Source organism: Phoca vitulina, unplaced genomic scaffold (assembly GCF_004348235.1).
Source record: "Phoca vitulina isolate PV1807 unplaced genomic scaffold, GSC_HSeal_1.0 scaffold31, whole genome shotgun sequence".
NCBI lineage: Eukaryota > Metazoa > Chordata > Mammalia > Carnivora > Phocidae > Phoca > Phoca vitulina.
The window spans coordinates 14,109,335-14,137,158 of record NW_022589734.1 but is presented as its reverse complement, the minus strand read 5'-3'; the positions used below and the strand labels follow the sequence as shown (position 1 = coordinate 14,137,158).

The 27,824-nt window shown below is 41.4% G+C and overlaps 1 protein-coding gene across 1 annotated transcript; it reads left to right on the top strand.

Annotated features, from left to right (window-relative positions):
• The first annotated feature begins 3,031 nt into the window (after window positions 1–3,031).
• On the top strand, window positions 3,032–27,824 carry MCUR1 (mitochondrial calcium uniporter regulator 1). Its single transcript, XM_032424853.1, has 9 exons — window positions 3,032–3,562; window positions 11,553–11,690; window positions 15,157–15,260; window positions 16,267–16,368; window positions 19,145–19,186; window positions 19,892–19,963; window positions 24,721–24,774; window positions 26,953–27,067; window positions 27,748–27,824. The coding sequence occupies exons 1-9, from the start codon at window positions 3,133–3,135 to the stop codon at window positions 27,801–27,803; spliced, it is 1,113 nt and encodes a 370-aa protein (XP_032280744.1). The 5' UTR covers window positions 3,032–3,132; the 3' UTR covers window positions 27,804–27,824.

The following is a 27,824-nucleotide window of genomic DNA, read 5'->3' as shown; positions in this document are numbered from 1 at the left end:
CTTACTCCATCTTACCTAGAACCAGAATCCTCTCCTCACCCTTTACTGCTCTTCCATTAGGGAGAAGAGCTAATCTGATTAGTGGAAGCTGATCTCTCCTGGTCAATGTTTACTTGTAAAAGGGGTCATTATGTTAAAAGTCACACTCACACGCTCCAGCTCCTTTCTTCTGTCTTTGACTTGCTTGCACCAAGACAATGAGCCCTGGATCTTTCTGTCACCACGGGGTAGCTACACATAGGGCAGGCCCAGGGCCTCTTCCAGAGACAGTTCTGGCCATCATTCCTCTATTCTCTCCTGGTACCTCAGAGTATGTGAGGCCCACCTACAGTTCTCACAGCTGTAGTGTCTCAGAGGGTCTGTTCTGTGAACCCAAATCTGCTCATGGAAGGTCCCCAAGTCTAGATGTGGGGTGAGAGTTGGAGGGCCCCATGTTGGCTCCAGGTCTAAGTATATTCTCCCATTCAACTTTGCCAGAAAGTCCTGAACCTTGCAGGTTGTTTGGCCCTTGCCTGAAGCCTCGATATGTTGATACTTCTTTTTTATATGGCCATTAGATCTCTGTATCTAGTCTCTCCTTTCATTAGATTTCCGTTATTAGTCAGAATAAGAGACACAAACCCTACTGGTTTAAACAAAAGTTTGTTGGTTTATATAAATAAAAATGTCAGTTTCAGGTTAAGCTAGAACCAAGACATTGCTCTTCATCTTTCAGGTCTGTTTTCTTCATAATGGCTTCACTCTCTGGCCACATGGAAACACCAAGAGCTCAGGTTCAAAACATCCTACACCTAGGTATCAGCATAAAATTAGACTTTCTCCTTCCCAATAACTAGAAAACACTAGTCTCAAAGCTCACTGACTCTCATTGGGTGATATGCCCATGTCTGTGGCCTGGAGAAAGGTTGGCCAACCCAAACTACATGGACCGAGAGCAGGGACAAGTGTCTCCCCATGGAAAACTGGGGTGCTGAGACCAAAAAAAAGGAGACGCGTTGGAAAGCAAGTAACATGTGTCATGTTTTAACCAAGGAAAAGTCTTATCCAACCTACAATTGGTGCTGACATTTACTAGGCTTCAACTGCATGCCAGGCACTGTGCTAAGCACTTGACATTTATGACTGTATTTCATACTAACAATAACAGTTTTTAAAACAACACGAAAAAGTACTCAACATCAGTATTCATCAGGGAATGTACGTTAAAATCACAGTGAGATACCATCCCATTAGGAGAGAATATACCATAACTTGGCTAGGAGATGGAATAATTGAAATTCAGCTACTGCTGGTGAGAGTATAAAGGGGTATGATCACTTTGGAAAACAATTTGGCATTTTTGGTAAAGTTAACCTACACTTGGGACACCTGGCTGGCTCAGCTGGGAAAGCCTGTAACTCTTGATCTCGGAGTCAGGAGTTTGAGCCCCATTGGGTGTAGAGATTACTTAAATAAATAAAATTTTAAAAAAATTTAAACTACACTTAACATATGAATCAGCAATTTGACTCCCAGATCCTTTCCCAAGAGGATGACAAAATTTTGTCATTAACCAAACGTTGCTCAGTTTCTACAGAACTCCTTTCCAACTAGGCCTGACTTTTGGACTTCCCTGTTCCTCTCTGCATGGTCCAATTTTAGCAAAATTCCCCACAAACAATTAACCAGGATCCCCCATCCTCTGTATCTGATCACCCTGATCTGCCTTCAGTAAGAATCCTGTGAGGTTGGTTTAGCCAGCAATCCAGCCAGAATCTTAGTCCTGAAGTTTCCTCCTAGTTAATTCCCCACAGACCCCCACCCTGCTCTGTGGCTATAAATTCCCACCTGTCTCTGCTATATTTGAAGTTGAGCCCAATCTCTCTCTCCCCCACTGCAAAATTCCACAGCAGTGCTCCCGATACCTGTCAAGATCGTCCCCCACCCTTGAATAAAGTTTTCCTTACTGTGCATTAACAAGTGTCATTGAATAATTTTTTCTTTAACGAGAGATAAATTACATATGTCCACACAAAGACTTATACAAGAATGTTCATAATAGCCTTATTCATAATAGCCAAAAACTGGAAACAAACCACACGCCATCAATTTATGAACACAAAAGGCTGTTGATACATATTGCTAAATTGCTTTCCCTACCAGTTCTACAAACGTGTAACTCCTACTTTTTAGGAAAGTGCCCACTTGCACCTTAATATTTCTAATTCTTTGTATTTTGATAGCCGCTTAAACATCTCTTCCACAGCCTTATGCACTCTCTTCTGTCTAATCAGCACTTTGTAGTTCTTACGGCTCATAACATGTTTTTCTTCCATCACGTATGTGGGCAAATACAAGTGTATCAGAAAACTCCCGGAGGACAAGAACAATCTCATTTTTCTTCTACCTCCAAGCCTGTAGTCCTGTGCATATTTCATGCCTTCACTCAAGGAACATCTACTGAGTTCACACAATGGACCAGTAACTGAGACAGGCCCATTAGGCATTCAAAAAAGCACCCTGAAGTGAACACCCCTAGTCTCAGATCTGCTGAGAGGTCTCAGTTAACATTCATGCCCGTTTTATATTCCCGATTGAGACTTTCTCTTCTTGGTGTGCTAATCTGGAAACAAAAGCTCTGAAGTTTAGCCTTTAAAATGTATTGATTATGTAAACGCCGCTCCGTTGGCCCTGTTAATTCCTTAACATGCACCCCAGCGCCACACTTGGGGGACTTCAGATGGGGATAATAAAATCTAGGGCGGCCGGGTAGTGCGGGGACTTTTCTAGGGACTGTAAAGGCCGCCAGGGTAATGAATGTCTTCGTAAGGACACCAGTGTAATGAATACGCAAATCGTGGCAGCCAGAAAGCATCGCAGGTCCGGGAGTGCCCGCGGCCTCCACTCCACTGAGCGGGTCCCAGACTCACGCATGACCCGAGCTTGCCTCTCTCGTGGGGCCTGGGGCCGAGCCCCGCCCCGCCTGGCCCCGCCCCGCCCCGCCCCGCCCCGGCGCGCGCCCGGAGCCCCGCCCACCCGGCAGGAAAGGGCGGGCCCGGCGCCACCGCCCACGCTCTCTCCTGTCGTCGGACTCGGGCCGGCGCGGCGCGCGAGGAGCATGAGCGCGCGCCCGGACCGGTGACCGCCGTGGCGATGGACTGCGGCTTCGTCGCGGGCGGGAGACCGAAGAGTCCGCCGGGCCGCCGGCGGCTTCTAGTCTTCCTGCCGTCAGGCCGCTGCGGAAGTCCGGGCGGCCGCGGCGTCTCGGCGCGCCACTGCCTGTCAGCGCTGTCTGTGGGTCTGGGGGCGCTGCGGTTTCGTGGCCCGGCGGCCCGCGGCGGCGCGTCACGTGCCTCGCCGCTGCTCCTCCTCCTGCTCGTGCCCTCCCCGCGCCTGGCCGCCGTCGCCCCGCGTCGGCCCCTCGCGGACCGGGAGAGCTCGCGCCCGAGGCCCTCGGTCCCCGCGGCCGGCCGCGGCGGCGCGGGGAGGTACCTGCCGGGCCTCGCCCCGGGCATCGCCTGGGCCGCCGGCGCCCTCCACCTGTGCCGCGGCCGCGTGGCCGCCCTCACTTCGTCCAGGAGAGGTAAGGGCCGCGCGGCCGGGGTGGGGGGAGCAGGGGGCTCGCCTCGCCGGGCGGGGGGCGGGGCCAGCCTGGGCTTTGACCTTCCGGGCTGGGCGGGTGGGGGAGGCTCGGCGACCCAGAGGTCGGGTCAGCCTTGGTCGCCGGGCTCCTCTGGGGCGTGGCACGAAGGTCTGTCTGCCCCCGCCCTGGTGACCCGGAGTCCTGGGCACAAGTGTGTGGAGCGCAGTTGGCCGGGATGCCGGGAGGGCGGTGCGCGCTGGGCAGGGCGCTGGTGCTCGCCGGGGTGTGGAGCCGCTGCTGGGCGGGCGCCGGTGACGCGTCCCTCGTGTCGCCGCTCGGGTGCGGGCGGCTGCGGGGGAGGTTTGCGAGATTGAGGAGCGAAGCTCTAGGAACTGCAATTTCACTTCCGACTCTAGTGGCTTTATTAACTCATTGAACACTAGTTGCCTGTTCTGTGCTTGGCTGGCGCTTTTCTGGGTCCTTGGCATATATCAGTTAGCAAAATCTCGGACCTACACTGTAGCAGAGGAGATGATGTAGGTAGATAGCTATAATTTATATATACACATATGATTTACATATAATCTGTGTACGGAAGTGATAAATACCGTAGGAAAAAAATGGAGGTGATAAGGGTTAGGAAGTGAGGCCTCCAGCAATGAATTTAAATGGGGTTAGCAGAATAGTTTATACTGAGAAGGTGACATTTGATTAAATACTTGAAGGAGGTGAGAGCGGTCACTGCCCTGCATAAAGATTAGGGAAGTCTGAAACAGTCTCAATTTATTAGATAGCACATTGTTGATGAAAATATCATTTGGGGTAATCTTTATCAGCAAAGGGCAAAAATATCACTTTGGGTGGTCTGTCATATCAATCAATAGCCGTCAGTAACCACACTGATGGCTTTTTTTTTTTCATGTTTTTCTTTTTCTTTTTTTTTTAAGCTTTTATTTTTATTATTTATTTGACAGAGAGACACAGCGAGAGAGGGAACACAAGCAGGGGGAGTGGGAGAGGGAGAAGCAGGCTCCCCGCAGAGCAGGGAGCCCGATGTGGGGCTCGATCCCAGGACCCTGGGACCATGACCTGAGCCGAAGGCAGTCGCTTAACCGACTGAGCCACCCAGGCGCCCTTCATGTTTTTCTTAATAGAAATGCCCAGTAGACATTGACTGTTTCTAAAATATAAAAATACCCTAGGCTGGGGAAGAAACTGATTGGGAGGGCAAAAAAGTGAAGGAAGGAAGCTTTACATACAAAGGGTGGGGAATGAGTGGTGAACTTTGTCAGTGTTCTGCAGTAATTATGAGTTAGAGATGACTTTGGTCTTTATTTCAGTTCTTTTGTCTTTTGTTGCTCTTCTTTTTTTTTTTTTTTTTTTGACAAGCTGGTGATTAGTGATTTATTTTCATCTCCTCATTCAAGACTATGGGGCAAAAGGGAAGAGTATTCTTTCTCATGAGTTCTTTTATTTTATCAGGAAGGTGGTACTATTGGATTAGGCTCATAGGATCTCATTCTTCACAGAGTGAGGACGGATGCATAAATATGGGGAAACAGCCAAGACACAGTTAAGGAGCAACCATCAGCCAAAGAGTTTTGTTCCTTTACTTCCAGCCTAGTGATTTGTTTGGTGCCAGGGTTCTCAGTAGGGCTACTGAGACTTAAGGATGTTATGAATAGCAAGTTTGTACTTGGTTTCCTCCTCCGTTCAAGGCTAACTTTGGGCTTCTTTTGTGTGTGTGTTTCAATATCCTTTTGATATCCTGAAGGTCCCTCCAAAGGAGAATTACGCATTGCACTTTAACATAGCTCAGTTCACTTGCTTCCTGGTTATTAGTGGGAATTCCTAGTTCTTGAGCCTCACTTTGTTGTCACAATAAAGGAGGAAAAATGAGTCAGAGGCATGCTCCTCCTCAGGCTTCGCCCTTTGACAGAAGGCAAGATGGCATTCAGCTTCCATCAGCAGGGGTTGGCCTGCCAAGTGGGAAGTGGCCAGGGCTTTTCTCCACTTTTCAGATGACAGTACATACTTTGTTGAAGTAAGCTTGCAGTTGAAATGAATTCCAGTTGTTTTGGACGAGAAAAAAATCTGCAGCATCTAAATTGGAATTAGCTCTTGTTTAGAAAACAGTCATGATAGTTTATTTTTGGGATGTATATGTTGTGTGTGTGTGTGTGAGAGAGAGATATGTTTTAAATCACACAAATGATTAATTTGTTCTTAGAAACAAGAAATTTGGTACTAGAAAAATCCCATCACTCTTCACCAGCCAGTTCTAGACTCAAATGTTTTCAAGCTCTCTGATCCATGGGACAGTTGAGCACAGTTTAAAAAGATGGGTGGGGGGGCACCTGGGTGGCTCAGTTGGTTAAGCGACTGCCTTCGGCTCAGGTCATGGTCCTGGAGTCCCAGGATCGAGTCCCACATCAGGCTCCCTGCTCAGCAGGGAGTCTGCTTCTCCCTCTGACCCTCCTCCCTCTCATGCTCTCTGTCTCTCGTTCTCTCTCTCTCAAATAAATAAATAAAATCTTTAAAAAAATAAAAAATAAAAAGATAGGTGGGTTAGCCTTTAGAGAGCCACTTGAGAGATTCGTTCATTCATTCATTCAGCACCACTGTTTCTCAAGCTAGGTCTGTTCTGTGATCAGGCAGACATTTGGAGTCTCTTCACCTGGAGGCCAGTTTTGTCTCAGGACTGGGGATAAAGAATGAAAAAAGAGGGACTAGATTTAACTGAGCTAATTTATGTAAAAAGGGAAGATCATAGGTGAAGAGGTGGATTTCAGATTTTCTTTCTAGAGCATCTCATGATCCAGATCACAGAGTTCTCTTAACAAAATTATTTCTGGTCTGCAGTCGGCCAGGCCCTCTGCTAGATGCTAACAATGTGAAAATGACTAAGACTGACTGCTCTTGGGATGTTTGGACTAGTAGATGATGCAGATGTGGAAACAATATGGTAAGTGGTGTGATAGAGCTATCTGAGCTGTGCTGCGAACACAGATAAGGAGCAATCAAGGCGGCCCTCTGACCTGGGTGGAACTAGCAGACCGAACCACTCAGTATAGCATAATGCCCTGCCTGGAACATAATGTTTGCTTAGCAAATTGTAAAATTAAATGAAGAGGGGTAAAATGATGCTTAAAATTGGCCAGTCGAAAAAGGGGGGCAAGCCAGACTTAAGGATGGAGTACCAAGGTATGCAGGTACAGGACACAGAGTAACTTAGGTGGCTGGAAAGAAAGCTGAAAGGGTAGGTGTGGGCTAAATTAGGACAGGCTTTGTATTTGTGTGCCTTACCAAGGACCTGATACTGTAGGCTAGCGGTTCTCTGAATATAAGGGCCTTTTTTTTTTTTTTTTAAACCATTTAACTCACACATACATGTAACAGTTACTGCATTTTATATTTTGTCAGTCTGCAAACAGCGCTTGGTACAAAATGATTGGATTTCTTATACTTACCTTGACACTGACTGTGACCTTCTTTCCAAGGTGGGAACCACTGCTGTAGGCTTATAGACAAACATCAGATCTGTAGGGTTCTGTCCATGTCACGTTTTTTGCTTACATGCAATTTCCTTTAGAGTGTTTAGAGGTGAAGTATTGACAATAGGAGCTGATTAGCTGAAGTATTTTTCTCGTCACTTAGGGGATTTACCTTAGGGGATTTTCAAACTTTGAGTTAGTAGTGACTATTTTTTCTTCTACCACTCTTCTACAAACCTGGCATCATAGAAAAGTAAGGACAAATACGTAGCAAAATTTTCATATAGCTGTGTTTATTACATTTAAATGAAAGTTTTTTATTTTATATTGTCCATCTCTTTTTTTTCTTCTGCTGTCCAAATGTCTTTTACAGTATGATTGTAATAGTAAGGAGCTATTGTGTTTAAACGTCCTTTCTGGACAGAATTACTAGTTGTCATTGCAGTTGTTACATATTTTTTTTAAACTGTTTTTATGGTTCATGAAATACAAAAGCCAGAGAACCGTTACCATGCTACCTTCTTCAAATGAGCACCTTGAAACAAGTTTACAAAATGAGTTGGATCTGTGGCTAAATGCACAGAAATTCAGAGGAAAGGTTAACATACAAATTGTTAGAACACATCTCTCTAAGGATAGGCTTTTGTAGAGACATCACAAAGAAAACTATTGACCAGTACCTCTTATGAATAGAGACAAAAATTCTCAACAAAATACTCAGCAAATCAAATCCAGCAATATGTAAAAAAGGAGTATACATCATGACCAAAGGGGATTCTATCCCAGGAACAACAGGCTCATTTAACATCTGAAAATCAATTCCTGTACCACACCATATTAAAAAAAAAAAAAAGAAGAAACTATGTGATCATCTCAAAAGACAAAGAAAAGGAATTTGGCAAAATTCAGCACCCCTTCATGATAAAAAGCACTTGACAAATTAGGAATAGAAGGGAACTGCCTCACTGATAAAGGACATCTGTGAAACACCCACAGCTAACATCATACTTAATAGTGAAGGATGCATGCTTTCCCTCCAAAGGTCAGGACTTGCAAGGATGTCTGCCATCACCAGCCATGCAACATTGTACTAGAAGTTCTAACCAGGGCAAGACAATGAAAAGGAGGAAGTAAAACTATCACTGTTCACAGGTGACATGACCCTGTACATAGAAAACTCTAAGGAATTCACTAAAAAACCATTAGAGCTAATTAACAAGTTCAAGAAGATTGCAGGGTACAAGATCAACATAAAAAATATAACAAAAAATACAAAAATCAGTTGCATTACTCTACACTAGAATGAACAATCTAAAAAACAATTCCCTTTACAGTAGCATCGAAAAGAATAAAGTACTTGGGGATAAATTTAACAAAAAACTCACAGAACTTATATGATTAACCACCCTTGAACAACACAGGGCTGAGGAGTGCCAACTCCTACACAGTTGAAAATCTGTGTATAACTTTTGACTTCCCAAAAATTTAACTACTAATAGCTTACTGTTGGCCAGAAACTTTACCATAACAGTCAGTCACTTAACACATATTTTATATATTATATGTGTTATATTCTGTATTCTTAGAATAATGGAAGCTAGAGAAAAGAAAACATTATTAAGAAAATCATAAAAAAGAGGAAATACCGTATTGTAAAAAATCCATGTATAAGTGGACCCATGTGGTCTAAACCTGTGTTCAAGGGTCAGCTATAGTGTGAAACCTATATAACATTATTAAAGGAATTAAAGACCTAAATAAACGGAAAAACATCCTATGTTCATGGATTGGAAGACTTTGTGCTCCCCCCAAATTGATCTATAGATTTAAAACAATCTCTCTCAAAGTTTCAGGTGGCTTCTCTGTAGAAATTAATAAGCTGATCCTAAAATACATATGGAAATGCAAGGGACTCAGAATGGCCAGTGCAATCTTGAAAAGGAATAAAACTAGAAGACTCCTTTCCTGATACAAAAACTTACAACAGAGCTAAAAGTAATCAAGAAAATATGTCACTGGCATAAAGACAGATATAAATCAGTGGATAGAATGGAGAACCCAGAGATGATTTACAGTCAGCTGATTTTTGACAAGTTCCAAGATAATGCTGAAACAACTGGATATCCACACGCAAAAGAAGTCGAACCCTCATCTCACACTACATAAAAGTTAACTCAAATGGATCAGAGACCTAAAAGTAAGAGCTGAAACTGTAAAACTCTTAAAAAAAAAACAATTGGTGTAAATCTTTGTGTCCTGGAATTAGCCAGTAGTTTCTTAGATATGACACCAAAAGCACAAGGAACAAAAATAAATAAATTGGACTTCGTTAAAATTAGAAACTATTGTGCTTCGAAAGGCACCATCAAGAAAGTGAAAGCCAGCCCACAGAATGGGAGAGAATATTTGCAAATTACATATACGATAAGGAACTTGTATCTAAAATGTATAAAGAAGGGCGCCTGGGTGGCTCAGTCAGTTAAATGTCTGCCTTCTGCTCAGGTCATGATCCTGGAGTTCCAGGATCGAGTCCCGCATCGGGCTCCCCACTCAACAAGGAGTCTGCTTCTTCCTCTGAGCCTCCCCCTTCTCGTGCTTCCTTTTCTCACGCTCTCTTGCTCTCTCAACTGAATAAAACCTTTAAAAAATAAAAATAAACAAAATAAAATATGTAAAGAATTCTTTTTTTAAATTTTTATTTATTTATGTGAGAGAGAGAGAGTGAGCAAGCAAGTGAGAGAGAGAAAAAGCACCAGCCAGGGGAGTGGCAGAGAAGCAGACTCCCCGCTGAGCAGGAATCCTGACCCAGGACTGTGGGATCATGACCTGAGCCTAAGGCAGACACTCAAGCGACTGAGCCACCCAGGTGACCCTAAAATGTATAAAGAATTCTTAACAACCAGCTCAATAATAAAAAGATAACCCAATTTTTTAAAAGATTTATTTATTTATTAGAGCATGAGCAGGAAGAGCAGAGGGAGAGAGAATCTTAAACGGACTCTGCCCTGAGCTTGGAGCCTGATGCGGGGCTCAGTTTTACAGCCCTGAGATCACTACCTGCGCTGAAACCAAGAGTTGGACACTTAACCAACTGTGCCACTTAGGCACCCGAAAAGATAACCCAATTTTTTTAAATGGGCAAAGGGTCTGAATAGATGTTTCTCCAAAGATACACAAATGGCCAATAAGCAATGAAAAGATGCTCAACATCATTAGGCATCAAGGAAGTACAAATCAAAACTGCAATGTGCTATCCCTATGTTTATTGCAGCATTATTTACAATAGCCAAATTATGGAAGCAGCCCAAGTGTCCATCGATAGATGAATGGATAAAGAACAGGTGATATATATATATATGTATGTATATATATATATACACACACCACACACTATTATTCAGCGATAAAAAAGAATGAAATCTTGCTATTTGCAATGATGTGGTAGAGCTGGAAAGTATTATGCTAAGCAAAATAAGTCAGAGAAAGACAAATACCATATGATTTCACTCATGTGGGATTTAAGAAACACATGAACAAAGGGAAAAAATGAGAGACAAGCCAAGAAACACTCTTAATTATAGAGAACAAATAAGTAAATACCATAGTTGAAGAGATATCTAAAAAATAATAATTAAATTGCAATGGGAAAAATAAATAAATAAATAAATAAATAAATAAATAAATTGCAATGGGATACCACTTTATACCCATTAGGATGGTTATAATAAAAAAGACAGACAGTAACAAGTGTTGATAGTATAGAGAAATTGGAACCCTCAGACACTGCTGTTGGGAATGAAAAATGTGTAGCCACTTTGGAAAATAGTCTGGCATAACCTTATTAACACAGAGTCACTGTATGATGCAACAGTTCAGTTCCTGGGTATATACCCAAGAGAATTGAAAACTTGTTCACACAGAATCTCATACACAAATGTTCCCAGCAGCATTGTTCATAGCAGCCAAGAAGTGGAAACAACTCAGATGTCCTTCAACTGATCACTAGGTAAGAAAATTGGTATATTCCTAAAACAGATTTCAGCAATAAAAAGCTATAAAGTACACATAATTATAAGGTGGATGAACCTTGAAAACCTCACCTAAGTGAAAAAAACCAGCCACACAATACCACATCCCTTAGGATTCTCTTCATATGTAATGCACAGAGTAGGCAAATCCATAAAGACAGAAAGTGGATAAGGGGTTGCCTGGGGTTGAGGGAGTAGGGAGACTGGGGCATGATAGCTAAAGGGTATAGGGTTTCTTTTTGGGATGATGAAAATGTTCTAGAGTTGACTGTGCAGAAGATTGCAGAACTCTATAGTAAAAATCAAATTGAGCACTTAAATGGGTGAAGAAATGGGTGAATTGTATGGTATGTGAATTTCATGTCATAAAGCCCCAACCAGGTAGGCTTTTGAGGTATGCCATATTCCTTCATGGCTTTTCTTTACCGTCAGATCCTGTTTTGAGCCTAATTGTCCTTTACATTCTAGAGCTGAGCCTCTCTGCTGGGAGCCTGCAGCTGGAGCACAGCAGAGATCTGGAGCACAAAAGGAGAGATTTCACCTCTTGCGGGAACAAGAAGCTCTACTTTGACACCCACGCCTTAGTGTGTTTACTGGAAGAAAATGGTAATCCTTTTGTGGGTCACGCGGAAAAACTCGGAAAAACACTTAGTGCTCGTGATCTTATCTAACTTCTATTTCTCTTTGGCGTTTAAGTCTACAGATACACTCTTTTGGTCAATCTCTGTTTTTTTAAGTTCTTATTTTTTGTTTAAGGACAATTTTGCTTCCGCCAGTACAGTTGAGAGACTTTTTGCACACATTTTTCTTTGTCGGTGAGAAGTGTATTTTTATAACATCCCTCTGGAGGTAGAGTGTTACAGATAAAAATTTAGGCACAAGTTAGCAAAACTCAGGAATGGTTCCTATGACAGCTGCCTGATGCACAAAGTGGTGGTTTTGTTACTGTGCATGTTGTGTGCTTTTAAAATTGTTATGAAATGAAAATGTTGCTGAGCAGCAATTGCTAATAATTTCAGCTTGTGTTTTTTTTTAATAGTCCAACTAATATTTTTCCTTATTGCTGTTAATTAATGTAAAAGGTGCTCTAACAGACATGACATTTATTGAAAGTGCATTCAGTACATAGGTAACATTCTCACTGAATCTTCTCTAGACAGACAGGCCGATTCTGGTTTTCCGTATTGTTGCTCTTGACGACACGGTAGATCTTTCTCCAGCTGTGCGTGTTCGTATGTGCAGAGCCACCCTCTGTAGCTGTGCTTCGCTTGCCCAGGACAGGCAGGTGGAGTGAGCTCTGTGCTTGCACGGGGGAGTTAGAAGCTCTGCGTCAGGCTCCGCAAGGACCCAGCTGCAAAGCCAGGCGGTTCTCTCGTCTTTCCCAGTTTCTTTTCTCTTTTTTTTTAGATTTTATTTATTTATTTGAGACAGAGAGCGCATGAGCATGGGGCAGGGGCAGAAGGAGAGGGAAAAGCAGGCTCCCTGCTGAGCGTGGAGCCCAATGCAGGGTTGATCCCAGGACCCCGAGATCGTGGACCTGACCTGAAGGCAGACGCTTAACCGACTGAGCCACCCAGGCGTCCCCGTCCTTCCCGGTTTCTGTCTCCTCATCTCATCAGCAGGGTGGGCACAATAAGAATTCCAAAGATTCCTTTGAGTATTAAAGGAAATACAGTGTACTTGAGTGCACTTTGGAAAAACTGTTAAGTACCGTATCATAATTTTCATTGCTTTCCTTCTCAAACTTGAAACATTAGGCCTTTTTTTCACCAAAACTTCTTTCAGCTCAGAATTTAAAAAAGAAAAGTGGAATGGAGAAGAGACGCATCAGAAATTATGTGGATAAGCAGAAGTCTTCCTGCTTTTTCCTTTTTTCTGTGGACCTTGTATTTTTGCATTCAAAGTAACCCATTGTAAAAAGCCATATTCAAGAGAATGGGGGCGTTTCACTCCACATTAGGGTTTGACTATGTAAGGGAGCATCATAAATCTTGTTAAGTGGCAAGGTAGCGGCAGTGGGCTTGAGATGGCCCCAGATCTTTCTCCCATTAACGGGGGAGGGGGGGTATTTCCCCTCCCCCACCGAAAAATCTATTTGTTTACTTTTGATAAATAAAAATCGTTCGTGTTTAATGTTTAAAGTGTGATATTTCGACAGATGTACTTCCTGCTTTTCTTGATTTCAAATCCTGATGCATGAGTCTTTGCATATCTCAAGACTGGTGTTGTGAGGACCCCGCTGAAGTGTAGGGCGTGAGGCCTCTTAAGTGAACGATGGATCTAAGATGCTGCAGGGTGAGGCCTGGAAGGACCTGTCCAGGAGCACTCCCACCTTCCATCCTTGTCTTCCCCAGAGCTACGTCTCCTGCTTCACAGAACTTCTGGTGTGTCTATAATCTCTCTAACCCTGATCATGTCTTGTTCTCTCGTTCCTACAAAGCATTATTTTGTATCTGGTAACCCTTTAGGTTTTCAGGCCTAACTTCTACTTTTTCTTATCCCTTTCTCCTCCCACAGGTGGTTATAAATTATAAGGCTGTGGAGTTTATCATCAGCCTAAGTTCTCCTCTGGTCTCTTTTTCTTTTCTTCATAATTGCCAAACCTAACTATGTTTAACTATGAACGCTTCTTCATAAAGTTTTAAAAATTACAAGACACATTTTCATTTTCAAAAAAATTAGGAAGGCAGAAAAGAAACAGGAAAAAATATTCTGAATCCCAGTACCCTAGAGCAAACCAGTGTAACAATTGGATGGGTAACCTTTTGGATGATTTTTCTAGATGCAGATGACCCACATGTTGAAAATCAAAGGATTTTGAATAAATGAAGGGAGTAGGTCTTTGGAGGTTTTTTTTATCTCTTTTAAATCTTTGTCTTTGTTTCTTAATTATAGTTAGGGGCCGCCTGGGTGGCTCAGTCCATTAAGACTCTTGATTTTGGCTCAGGTTATGATCTCAGGGTCTTGAGATTGAGCTCCAGGCTCCGTGCTCAGCAGGGAGTCTGCTTGAGATTCTCTCTCCCCCTCTCCCTCTGCCCCTCCCCCTACTTGTGTATGTGTGCGCATGCGTGAACTCACTTTCTCAATAAAATTTTAAAAAATTATAGTCTGTGCTTAATCTCATCCAAATTGTATCAGTTATAATTTTATTCAAACAAATGTGCCTTTAATTACTAGAATCAGTAGATTCTTCTGTAGTTCTTATGGATGGAAGTATTTAATAGAAAAAAATTACTTTCCAGGGACTTGGTTTCAAGCATTTTATTAGAAGTTCCAATGTGAAATATAAATTACTATCTAAAGTTATTTTTTTATTTCCAATTTTATTTTTTTATTTTTTAATTTAAATTCAATTAATTAACATATAGGATATTATTAGTTTTCCAGGTAGTACTATCTAAAGTTACTAAAAGTAGTAACACTGCTGAGTTAGATCTTTCAATTCAGCATCATTTACTGAATATCAAAGAATATGTTTTTTTCCAGCCTCACCCCTCTCTGCAAGTGACCGATGAGACTTGTGGAGGAAAAATAAAAGAACAGATTTTGCCTTTTAACATCAGATAAATTAACAGCTAAATTACTAGTTATCTTTATATGGTCAATGATTTGATGGCTTTATGCTGGATGTGAAATAATTGAGCTTTCCTACTTAAGTAAATTATTCCTTACTAACGTGTACATTTTAAAATAAGGAAATCGCGTTATTTTGGAAAATTTAGGCCAGGGGGAAGGAAATAAAGATTACTTAGCAGTAAATTGCATCTGTAATTTTGATCCTGCTTTCCTTTCCTTGACCCCACATTGCAGGCTTCCTCTATGTCATGAGATATTGTCAGGAAATATGATTTTTTGCAGCTAGGTAGGACGGTGGAGGAGACCAGCCCGGCCCTTTATCTTTACATGAAGAAACAGATATGTCATGCTTGTCCAGAGTGACAGACACATCATAGCCTGGGACTCCAGTCTTTCTGAATTCAAACATTTTCTCCCCTTCTGTGAAGGGTTTTTTCTCTTTTTTTCCCAACAAATGGAGTCTCCAGAGTGTGATTATCTTTGTGTGTTTGCTTAGGGTTCTCCACCCAGCAAGCAGAAATCACTGTCTCTGCATTGGTCAAGATCACGGACGCCAACATGGATATTGTCTACAAGGATATGGTCACCAAGATGCAGCAGGTTAGCTTGGTCGGGGATGGTAGCAAACTGAAAGTCTAAAGCTGGGATGTGTTTTTTTTTTTAAAGATTTTATTTATTTGACAGAGAGAAACACAGCGAGAGAGGGAACACAAGCAGGGGGAGTGAGAGAGGGAGAAGCAGGATTCCCGCTGAGCAGGGAGTCTGATGTGGGGCTCGATCCCAGGACCCTGGGATCATGACCTGAGCCGAAGGCAGACGCTTAATGACTGAGCCACCCAGGCGCCCCATGGGATGTTATTTGTAGTATGTATTTTTGGATAATATTCTATTGAAAAGCATATAGTACTTTTTTAAAAGATTTTATTTGAGAGAGAGAGAACACAAGCAGGGGGAGGGGCAGAGGCAGAAGCAGACTCGGGAGCCTGATGCAGGACTCAAAGGCAGATGGTAACCGACTGAGCCACCCAGGCGTCCCAAAAAGCATATAGTATTTTTAACCATAGTTGAGAGACAAATGATTCCAGTGTTATAAAAAGTAATTTATTCAAGGGGCACCTCTGTGGCTCAGTCAGTTAACCATCCGACTCAATCTCAGCTCAGGTCTTGATCTCAGGGTCATGAATTCAAGCCCCACATTGGGCTCCTCACTGGGCATGGAGCCTACTTTAAAATATATATATATTTTTTTCTTTCTTTGAAGCTATTTTGTCAACTGTTGTAGATTCATGTTGGAAAAGTCAACTATGCTTGAAAATGACCTATTCCAGTCCACCATACTTAACAAAGGGAGATGTGGCTGGAATTATAGCAGTGTGTTCTTGAGCTGCTGGTCCTCAGACTGCCACCCTTTGAACTGGCTCACTTGATGATGATACTGGACTTGAGTCTTTATTCTTTTCCTTTCTTCATTCTGGAATAGAGGATGACCTTGCTGAACCTCTCTTCTTGTGTCCATATTCTCCTGGTTTCTCACTAAGATGATTCCGGGTAAGAGGCAGACATCCTAGGCCAGCCTAGGTTATATGTTTTGTTTTTCTTTTCTTAGGAGATCACTGTTCAGCAAATAATGTCTCAGATTGCCAGCGTGAAAAAAGATATGATTATTTTGGAGAAGAGTGAATTTTCAGCCCTCAGAGCAGAAAATGAGGTAAAACTAAAGAGCCACTCATATTAAGATGCTCACTATCGAGACATTGAGACATAAATGCACAGAAAAAGGGCACAAGTTAGATGTGTTTTCACCAAGTGTCCACCACCAGATCAAGAAGTAGAATATTACTGGCGCCCCAGAAGCTTGCTAATCCCCTCCCAGGAAGACCGCTATCCTGACCTGCGTCACCGTTGACTGGTTTTGCCTTTTCCAGGACTTCATCTGGGGGAATGCTGTGGTGCGTCTTACAATAGATCAGTCTTGCTCAGTATCTATCAGTCGGTAGTATTATATGAATGTGCCACATTTTTCTACTGTGATGTACACTTGACCCCTGAACAACATGGGTTTGAACTGAACAGGTCCACTTACACAGTTCAGTAAATGTTTTCTCTTCCTTACAATTTTCTTAATAACATTTGCTTTTCCCTGGCTTACTTTATTCTGAGAAGATGGTATGTAACACATACAACATTCAAAATATATGTCATGTTACCAGTAAGGCTTCTGGTCAACGGTGGGCTATTACTAGTTGAGTTTTCGGGGAGTCAAAAGTTATGTATGGAGATTTTTAACTGGGTGGGATCAGTGCCCCTAACCCCCTGCGTTGTTCAAGGGCCAACTGCATATTAGAATTGTTTCCAGCTTTTGGTTATCACAAAGTGCTGCTGCAAAATATCCCTTGGTTTCTTGTTTTTTATTTTTTTTTAATTCAATTTAGTTAACATACAGTGTATTATGAGTTTCAGGGGTAGAATTTAGTGATTCATTATGTACATATAATACCCAGTGCTCATTACATCAAGTCCCTTCCTTAATGCCCATCACCCGGTTCCCCCATCCCCCCGCCCTCTCCCCTCCAGCAACCCTCAGTTTGTTCCCTATGATTAAGAATCTCTTATGGTTTGCCTCCCTCTCTGTTGTTATCTTACTGTATTTTTCCTTCCCTTCCCCTGTGTTCATCTGTTTTGTTTCTTAAATTCCACATGAGTGAAATTATGATATTTGTCTTTCTCTGATGAACTTACTTTACTTAGCCTAATACCCTCTAGTTCCATCCACGTCATTGCAAATATATCCCTTGGTTTCTAAAGTGTGGCATAGAAAAATTAACAAGGCAAGAAACAACAAATGTTGGACAGGTTATGGAGAAACCTTCTTACACTGTTGGTGGGAATCCAAGTTGGTACAGCCACTTTGGAAAACAGTGTGGAGGTTCCTCAAAAAATTAAAAATAGAGCTACCCTATGACCCAGCAATTGTATTCCTGGGTATTTACCCCAAAGACACAGATGTAGTGAAAAGAAGGGCCATACGCACCCCAGTGTTCATAGCAGCAGTGTCCGCAATAGCCAAACTGTGGAAAGAGCCGAGATGCCCTTCAATAGAAGAATGGATAAAGAAGATGTGGTCCATATATACAATGGAATATTACTCAGCCATCAGAAAGGATGAATACCCAACTTTTACATCAGCATGGATGAGACTGGAGGAGATTATGCTAAGTGAAATAAGTCAGACAGAGAAAATCAATTATCATATGGTTTCACTTATTTGTGGAACATAAGGAATAGCATGGAGGACATTAGGAGAAGGAAGGGAAAAATGAAGGGGGGGAAATCGGAGGGGAGACGAATCATAGAGACTATGTACTCCAGGAAACAAACTGAGGGTTTTAGAGGGGAGGGGGGTGCGGGTATGGGTTAGCGTGGTGATGGGTATTGAGGGCACGTACTGCATGGAGCATTGGGTGTTATATGAAAACAATGAATCATGGATCCCTACATCAAAAACTATCGATGTATGGTGACTAACATAACATAATAAAATAAAATTTTTTTTAAAAAGTGTGGCATAGGGGTTCAGCATTGAAGAAAGTGCTGTGTTTGCATCCTTCCTTTTATTTTCAGTCTTAGCTAAAGTCTCATAAAGGAAGTCCATTTATTAGCAGTTCATCTTAGTCCTGTGAGAGGCCTTCTAGCAAAAGATAACTTTTGCTAGAAGAGAGTAGTTTGAAACTCTCACATTTGCCCTTGAAATTGGCTGTTTGAAGGCAGAATTTGTTAAAAGAAAAATTGAAGGAGGTATTAAAGACAGAAGGGCCTCTGGAGGCAAACGTGTATGTTAAAAACAATTGTGTTACTGGGGCGCCTGGGTGGCTCAGTGAGTAAGCCTTCAACTCTTGATCTTGGCTCAGGTCTTATCTCAGGGTCATGAGTTCAAACCCCGCATAGGGCTCCACGCTGGGGAGCTTACTTAAAAAAAGAATTAAACTGTATTACTGATTTTATGTAACCTTTGGGATGAATTAAAACTGATCTCAAGACAGGCGCATGTGTTGTTTTTTGTTTGTTTGTTTTAAGATTTTTGTTTATTTATTTATTTGACAGAGAGAGGGAGAGAGACAGCAAGAGAGGGAACACAAGCAGGGGAAGTGGGAGAGGGAGAAGCAGGCTTCCCGCCGAGCAGGGAGCCCGATGCCGGGCTTGATCCCAGGACCCCGGGATCATGACCTGAGCCGAAGGCAGATGCTTAACGACTGAGCCACCCAGGCGCCCCAGTAGACGCATGCGTTGTAATACCGTCCTGGCATGACAGATATCATGTCTGCTCCTAAGACTTTTCAGCTCATGTTTCATTCTGAATGCAGCTAGAACTGTGCACAAAAACATGTTCTAATGTAAGTTTATTACCAAGTTTTATGTATTTTTTTCTAACCTTCTGGCCATATCCTTGACTTGTTTTTGTGGTTTTTTTTTTAATGTGTTTTTAGAAGATAAACATGGAACTACATCGGTTAAAACAACAAATAATGGTGAGACCCTCCCTCACTCCTCCTTGCATGCTTGTTGGCAGTTAACGTAAACATAGTAATAAATACAATGTCAGAAGTTCTTCAGGTGTTCTTAAAAACATAATCCTGTGTGAAATAGTTGTGTAATACGTCTGGAAAGTACACACTGAAGGATTCAGCTGAGAAGAGTCAGTGAAGAAGTTGGTGATGTCTGTGACCAAATTCATTAAGAAAATTGTGTTCTAGGATGAATGAAGTCACCTTTAAATTAAAAAGTGTTGAAGTTGCCCCATATGGAGCCTTTAGGTTCTGTTAGAACAGACTGGCTTTAGAGAATTTCATGTGATTTCAAAATGCTGACTATACGAGCTGTTCGATTTCTTTCTTTTTTTTTTTTTAAGTGGAAAGGACATAGATGTTAAGGTAGAAAAGGTTCGGACGAGTGTCAGAAAGAAAACTTTATTTAAACCAGAATTACATATTTTCCTTCTTTGAGTCCATCTCTGCTTTCCAGAGTTGTCCAGGGAACAGCTTCAGTCATAAATTCCATAAGGAGAGTTCACTGGGAATCTCGAGGTTAAAAGCAGTGGTAACCCACTCTGGCCTGACTTGAGCATAAGCGGGGTTATTTGTATATATGACTGGGAAGTCCCAGGCTTCACGTCCCAGGAGGGTTTCCATTTCTCACTTTGGATTTCTTTCTCTCTTTGTTTGCCCTCCTGCCAGGATGAAGTGGTCAAAGTCCGAACGGATACCAAGTTAGACTTCAATCTAGAAAAGAGCAGAGTGAAGGAATTGGTAAGTTCCTTTATTATAAACAGAGTGTGAATTCATCTCTTTGCAGGATGGAATGCTCGATCCGGTCTGAGTATATAGACAGTTCACCAGTACTGTTAAACATTTACCTGTGCGTCATTGTTAGACACAGTTTTCCCTGTAATTGTATTCTGGCTTAGAGCTTAAATTTGATGCTTTCAAAAATAAAATGAAAATCTTGGGAGGCGCCCGGCTGGTTCAGTCGCTAGAGCGTGTGTGACTCTTGATCTTGAGGTAATGAGTAATGAGTTCAAGTTCAAGCCCCACATTGTGTAGAGATTACTTAAAAATAAAACCTTTAAAAAAAAAAAAAAATTAAACTCGGGGCGCCTGGGTGGCTCAGTCATTGGGCGTCTGCCTTCGGCTCAGGTCATGATCCCAGGGTCCTGGGATCGAGCCTCGCATTGGGCTCCCTGCTCCGCGGGAAGCCTGCTTCTCCCTCTCCCACTCCCTCTGCTCGTGTTCCTGCTCTCGCTGTCTCTCTCTCTGTGTCAAATAACTAAATAAAATCTTTAAAAAAAAAAAACAACTAAACTCTTGGTCAAATCAAGTTTGAATCTCATTTTATTTCAGAGAGAGAGAGACTAAATTATGTGTTACTTAGACATTACAAAAGAAATCAAACCCAGGGCGCCTGGGTGGCTCAGTAGTTAAGCGTCTGCCTTCGGCTCAGGTCATGATCCCAGGGTCCTGGGATCGAGTCCCACATTGGGCTCCCTGCTCAGCAGGAAGCCTGCTTCTCCCTCCCCCACTCCCCCTGCTTGTGTTCCCTCTCTCGCTGTGTCTCTGTCAAATAAATAAATAAAATCTTTAAAAAAAAAAAAAAAGAAATCAAACCCAGTCTCGCTCTATGTCATCTAACTTAAACCTCCACAGGTCCAGATTTTTCAGAAGTTAAGTTGATCATCTGTCTTGAATAATATTAAATTAAATTCTACACTGAAATTCAAGATTAAAAAAATATTTCCATATATTTTTTAAATTTTAAATAGAGAAATCTTAATGACTTGATCACATTGTTTTGAAATGCAAATTCGAAACTATTTTTTAAGTTATATTAAATTGAAATTTTTAATTAGGAAAAGTACTTCTGTACATTTGTTAGCAAAAGATCTCAGAAGGGGCGCCTGGGTGGCTCAGTCGGTTGAGTGTCTGCCTTCAGCTCAGGTCATGATCCTGAGGTCCTGGGATCGAGCCCCATGTCGGGCTCCCTGCTTGGTGGGGAGCCTGCTTCTCCCTCTCTCTCTGCCCCTTACCCCTGCTCTTGTGTGTTCTCTCTTTCTGAAATAAATAAATAAAAATCTTAAAAAAAAAAAAAAGATCTCAGAAATGTAGGTTGTAAGTAAGGAAGCGAAAGGGTGCCTGCCCCTGTGGGATCACGTACAGGACCCAAGAAGGCCGTGCAGATACAGTTCTGCTGTCCTTGCTTTTTCAGAAATAATGCATAGAAGTACTATTTTTTCCCCTCAGAGTTTGCGCAGGAACACTTTTTTTTTCAATTTTTTATTTTATTCGGTTATAATTGACGTACGCAGCATTACATTAGTTTCAGGCGTACAGCGTAATGATTTGATGCTTGTATACACTGCAGAATGGCCTCCACCGTAAGTCTAGTGACCATCTGTCATCATACGTAGATGGGAAATTTTTTTCTTGTGGTGAGAACTTTTAAGATTTATTCTCTTAGCAACTTTCAAATAGACAGTGTGGTATTATTCACTGTAGTCTCCATGCCCTGCATTACATCCTAGGGCTTAACTTATTTTACAGCTGTAAGTTTGTACCTTTTGACCCATTTCACCCACCCCACAGCTCCCACCTTTGGCAACCACCATCCTGTTCTTTGTATCTGTGAACTCAGGTTTTTAGGGGATTCTTTTTGGTTTTGGGGGGTTTTTTAGATTTTAGATTCCACATGTAAGAGAGATTGTACAGTATTTGTCTTTCTCATATTTCACTTAGTGTAATTACTCAAGGTCCATCCATGTTATCACAAATGGCAGGATTTCCTTCTTTTTTATGGCTGAGTCATATTCAAGTGTATATGTGCACCACATTTTCTTCATCCCTTCATCCATCAGTGGACACTTAATCTTCTGTGTCTCAGCGATTGCAAATAATGCTTCAATGAATATGTATGTTCTAATAAAAATAATGTTGAGTTGCCTCTAGTGACTTTTAACCCATCTACCTTCTTGTTCAGGCTTTATTTGAATTTGATAGCAATAGTTAGATACCTTCTTTATTCTTAGAATAATGAGAAATAGGCCATGTGAAGCATCTTTTACTAACACGGAACTGGATACACATGTAGAAACTGAGTATGCACAGTTGTTCATTGTCTTCTGATTTTTCACAATTTGCTTTTAACCAGAATGTGCTGCAATGATAAATGAAGCTAATACTGAAATTCAAACAAGTGCTTAACTCTATTTTGGAACCACTTCTGGATTTTAAGAGTTAAGCTGAGCTTTGTTGTACAAAATCATTATTCCCATGTCACCTGTCTTTCTTGTCTCAAAAACCACTTTTTTTTTTTTAAAGATTTTATTTATTTGACAGAGCACAAGCAGGGGGAGCTGCAGGCAGAGGCAGAGGGAGAAGCAGGCTCCCCGCTGAACAGGGAGCCCGATGCGGGGCTCGATCCCAGGACCCTGGGATCATGACCTGAGCCGAAGGCAGACGCTTAACGGACTGAGCCACCCAGACGTCCCTCAAAAAACACTTTTCAACCATAAAGATTAATTCACCTAGTATCACTAAAATATTTAACAGTTGCTAGTGTATGATTAGTCTCTAGAAAAGGAGAAACTTTTTTTTAAATTAGGATGAATAATATTTTAATGCAGTAGTAAAATATTTAAATGAACATAAAATCTCTGACAAATGAAATACCCAGACTTTAAGATATTACTGATTTTTCCTCTTGCCTCAGGTGTCAAGATGGCTCTGCATAGCACTGTTATTTAGAATTTTAAATTCAAATTTGTCTAAAATATTCTTTTTTAACCATATTAACATATTTTTTTAAAATTTAAATTCAGTTAATTAACATAGAGTTTATTATTAGTTTCAGGGGTAGAGTTCAGTGATTCATCAGTCTTATATATTTCCCAGTGCTCATTACATCACGTGCCCTCCTTAATGTCCATCACCCAGTTATCCCATCCCTCCCACCCCCTCCCCAAGGAGGAGCGTCCCTATGGGTTGTGTACTTAGCAAAAAATCTGAATGCACTTGATTTAGGAAGATGCCCAATAGCTAAGGAAGATGTGGGACTGATGAACATGGGTGAGAGCCAATGAATTGATGGGATTTATTAACCTAGCTGAAAAGTGGTTCTTGGTCATCCTAAACTTCCTAAACTCTGAAGGACAGGACAGCAGTACGTATTGCATGTGCATTGGTAAAGAGGAGTTACGTGACCCTCCCTCTCCTTGTTGAATACAGTTCTGTTTCAGTTCTGTAACTGGTGGTGCTTACGGCCAGTTCAGAGCAGCATGGCCTGTATGTAAGCCGCTTGGGGGGTGCAGGGAGATGGACTCACATAGGTGTGATTTTAAAAATCACAGCAGTATCAGGATTTAGGCTTTTCTTTTACCTTGTGGTTGAGTCAATACTGACTTGGTGAAGACGGGAGTCCAAAAATCCAGTCCGCCCTGCCCTCTTGTGGCCATTCGATGCATAGCTCTTTCCTCATCTGAAACCCTGACATTAAAGATGGAGATGAGCATTCTTTGGTCCTGGACTAGTCCTTGGTTTGGGGTTTTGGGTTTTTTTTTTTTCCCAATTTTGTAAAAAATTAAAAAAAAAATTTTTTTTTAATTTCTGAACAATACTGTTTTTATATTCTAGTACCCTGGTAGTTCCAGGGGAACATTTTATAGCTAGAAAGTTTCTAGATAGTTAAGCATTAATTTTCTCCCCTTTCACAGTGTTAATTTAGTGAAGAATTAAATGCTAATTTTTCATTTAAATTATAGATTTTCATTTGCTCAGTTAAATCCTAATGCCCACTGCTAAGAAGATATGTCTGATTTTGGTCTCAATTCAACAAAATTGCATTAAATCTTTGCATAAACATTAAGGCAAGATACCACTTTGATTCTGAGTAGTGCTAGTCAGTTCCTTTAGTACTACTGGACTGTGACACACCCAAGTGGGTGGTGGTGGTTTAATTAAAACCAACATGTGATGGTTTAGTGTATTTCTTGTACCGGTGTATTTATAATTTATCTTTAGGCAATGTCTATGTCACATAAAATATTCCTTGAAACTTTTTTTTCCTCAACTCTATAACATTCCTAACTTTGTCTAAACCTCAGGTAGTGACCAATTTTGTGATTGCGATGGGTTAGCTCCCAAACTAAATTGTTCCCCACTTTTTTTAACCCTCTCAAAGCCAAAAAGCACATGACTCAGCAGCCAGGCAAATTGGTCCCCAGGAAATGCTTTTACACTAGTGGGAGGGGCCAGATGGCATCACAGTGAACAGATGACAAGAGCAGGAGAGGTGAAGGGTGACAAAGGGAATCGTATACTGGAGCAGTGAGTGGCTAGAAATGAGAAACTTCAGAAAACACATCTAAAGAAGAGGGGCAAGTAGGCTACTTGATTCCAGAGGTGATGTCTAGTGTCCTATATTCTTGGAAGGAACAGAACGTTGAAGGCATCAGAGAAGGAGAGGGAGAAAGGAATAAATCAGAATCTGACCTATGTTACACGTTTGTTTGTTTCAGTACTCATTGAATGAAAGGAAGCTGCTGGAAATGAGGACAGAAATGGTGGCATTGGTAAGAAATGAGACTACTTTTCTTGGTCATTGTGTTCATCTTGGCTTCATCCCATGCGTGCTTATTGTCCTTTGTAATGATGTATTAATGGGAGGGGACACTCAAGTTTTGTGTCCTAGGGTGTTTGTTTTTTTTGTTGTGGTAAAGTACATGTAAAATTACCAGTTGAACCATTTTTAAGTGAACAGTTCAGTGGCGTTAAGTACATTCACATCCTTATACAACCATCACTGGCGTCCATCCGCAGGACTCCTTACATCTTGTAGACCTGAAACTACCTGTCACACGCTCACTCCCATTCCTTCTCCCCCAGCCCCCAGGTGCCACCATTCTGCTTTCTGTCTCTGTGAATGTGCCTGCTCTAGGGACCTCATAGAAGTGGCCTCATACCGGATTTGTCCTGTGACTGGCTTCTTGTACTCAGCTTAATGTCCTTAAGGTTCATCCATGCTGTAGCCTGTCAGAAGATCCCTCCTTTTTAAGGCTGAATAACGTTCCATTTATGGGTAGACCACATTTGGATTATCCTGTCAGTGGACACTTGGGTTGCCTTCATCTTTTGGCCATTGTCAATAATGCTGCTATGAGCATGGTTGTACCAATATCTGTTGGACTCCCCGTTTTCAGTTCTCTGGGGGTAGGTACTCAGAAGTGGAGGATCCTAGAATTTTTTTGGCACTTAATAGAATATTTGTTTATCTTAATGAAAGTTTAAATTCCAGTGATTGAAGAATAATAAGGAATGGTGGTTTTTTAAATTATTCTTCGGACTTATGACCTGCTTTACTTTTTTTCCATCTTTTGTTACTTGGGACCTCCAAAACTTGCAAGACACTTACATCAGAGAATAGTAGAATATTCCTCTGGAATACTTTTCTACTCATCCTTATTCATTACCAGAGTTGTTAGCCATAAGGAACTACATACAAGTGATCCTTGAACAGTAGGGAGGTTAGAGACCCTCCCACATAGTTAAAAATCTGCATATAACTTTGAACTCCCCGGAAACTTAACTACTAATAGCCTACTGTTGACCGGAAGCCTTCCTGATAACATAAACAGTCAGTTAACACGTATTTTGTATGTTATGTGTATTGTACACTAAAACAAAGTAAGCTAGAGAAAAAATGTTATTAAAATCATAAAGAGAAAATACATTTATAGTACTGTACCATATCAGAACAAATCAGGTATAAGTGGACCCATGCACTTCAAACCCACATTGTTGAAGGGTCAATTGTACTTACTTGTCCTAGGATATTTAGTGAATTATTTTTATGCATTAATGAAATATTACAACCCCTTTATAACATCAGCCAAACTCACCACCCTTAGAGGTTGGTTATGTATCTAGTTTAACTGTATTATATTTGGAAAAGAACACAAATAGGCCTTTGGTATAACCAAGCCTCATACTAATAAAATACTTGGTGTTTGAACTATGAAAGAAGAAAACCTTAAAATGTGAATAGAAATTGTGTCAAGGCAAACAGAATATCTTTTAGAATATCTTAAGATTGCATTCACTTTTTATTTTCATTTTTTTTTAAGATTTTATTTATTTGTCAGAGAGAGAGAGCACAAGCAAGGGGAGCGGCAGGTAGAGGGAGAAGTAGACTCCCTGCTGAGCAGGGAGCCCCATGCGGGGCTCGATCCCAGGACCCTTGGACCATGACCTGAGCCGAAGGCAGATGCTCAATGAACTGAGCCACCCAGGCGTCCCTGTGTTCACTTTTTAAAGCAGTTTTTGTATACCTCTCATCGAGAGGAACTTAGAAAGATGAGGTACCTTTATTGTCTTTGAGAACAGACTGCCTTTTAACTTTAACCTTAATTTGTAGAGCAATCTATCATTTACAGAAGCTTTATATACATTATCACATTTGATTGTCCTGTGTGAAGGCAGGGCCAGTGGTGTGTGTTTGTTTTTGGGTTTTGTTGAGTTTTTTTGCTTTTTTCAAATTAAAGTAAACAGGCCCAGAGATATTAAAGACCTTGACCAACGCAACATAACGTGAGAATGGTAGAACTAAAGCTAAAGCCCATGTCTCCTTAATCGTACCCCATCTTTCCCTGGGACTGTACCCTCCTGGGGAGGGCCTGTAGGATGGTGGGAGCCGAGGGGACGGCAGGTGGATCCCAAGTGGTTTAATGCTGTGAATCTCTTTGTTTTAAAAGCATGCCCAGCAAGATCGTGCTGTCACCCAGACAGACAGGAAGATAGACACTGAGGTCGCTGGCCTCAAAACCATGCTGGAGTCACACAAGCTCGATAACATTAAATATTTAGCAGGTAAGCTCTTTTGTGTCTAGATAGTTCAAACAAGCAGAAAATAAAATTTGGAAAGTAAGTCAAAGACAGATACTGCGTTTCATTGATTCTAACACATTTTTTTTCACATTTTAACATCCCTGAAATTAGAAGGCAGGTTATGATTTCCGATAGATCAAATATCATACGGTAATCGGTAGTTTTTTTTCCTTAGGAGTAAAATGATGTGCTTTACAACCGGTGGAATCTTAAGTTTTATAAGATACTGCCATTGAACTGTAATTACTTGGAATTTTTTTTTAAGTGAAATTCAAGATGATATTTTATGGATGGAATGAAAGGCTTTTGAGTTGTGATCTTTCTGCTTCAGTTGGTGACACTCCTTGTAAGGAGTTATTTTGGTTTTGCAATTTTTGAGCCAAAAGAGGGATCACAGAATTTCTGACATTCATTGAAAAGTTTTGTTGAATGTTGGATACAGTTCTGCTTTGAAGATGATGATTGCAAGGAACAGAGTTTTTTAGCGGGCAGGTGTCTCGTGGAATGTGGCCCATCAGCAGGCCATCTCTGAGTTTCTTGTGTTTGTTTTTCTGTTTGATGGATGGGTGGATAAGCGCCTGTATGTTTTCTTAATAAAAAGTTGTCCTCTAAGTAACTGTTAACACAACTAATACTATGCTCATTTTTTTTTCTTCTTACAGGATCTGTATTTACGTGCCTAACAGTAGCTCTGGGATTTTATCGCCTGTGGATATAATAAAGTGTCTATTTAAAGAGA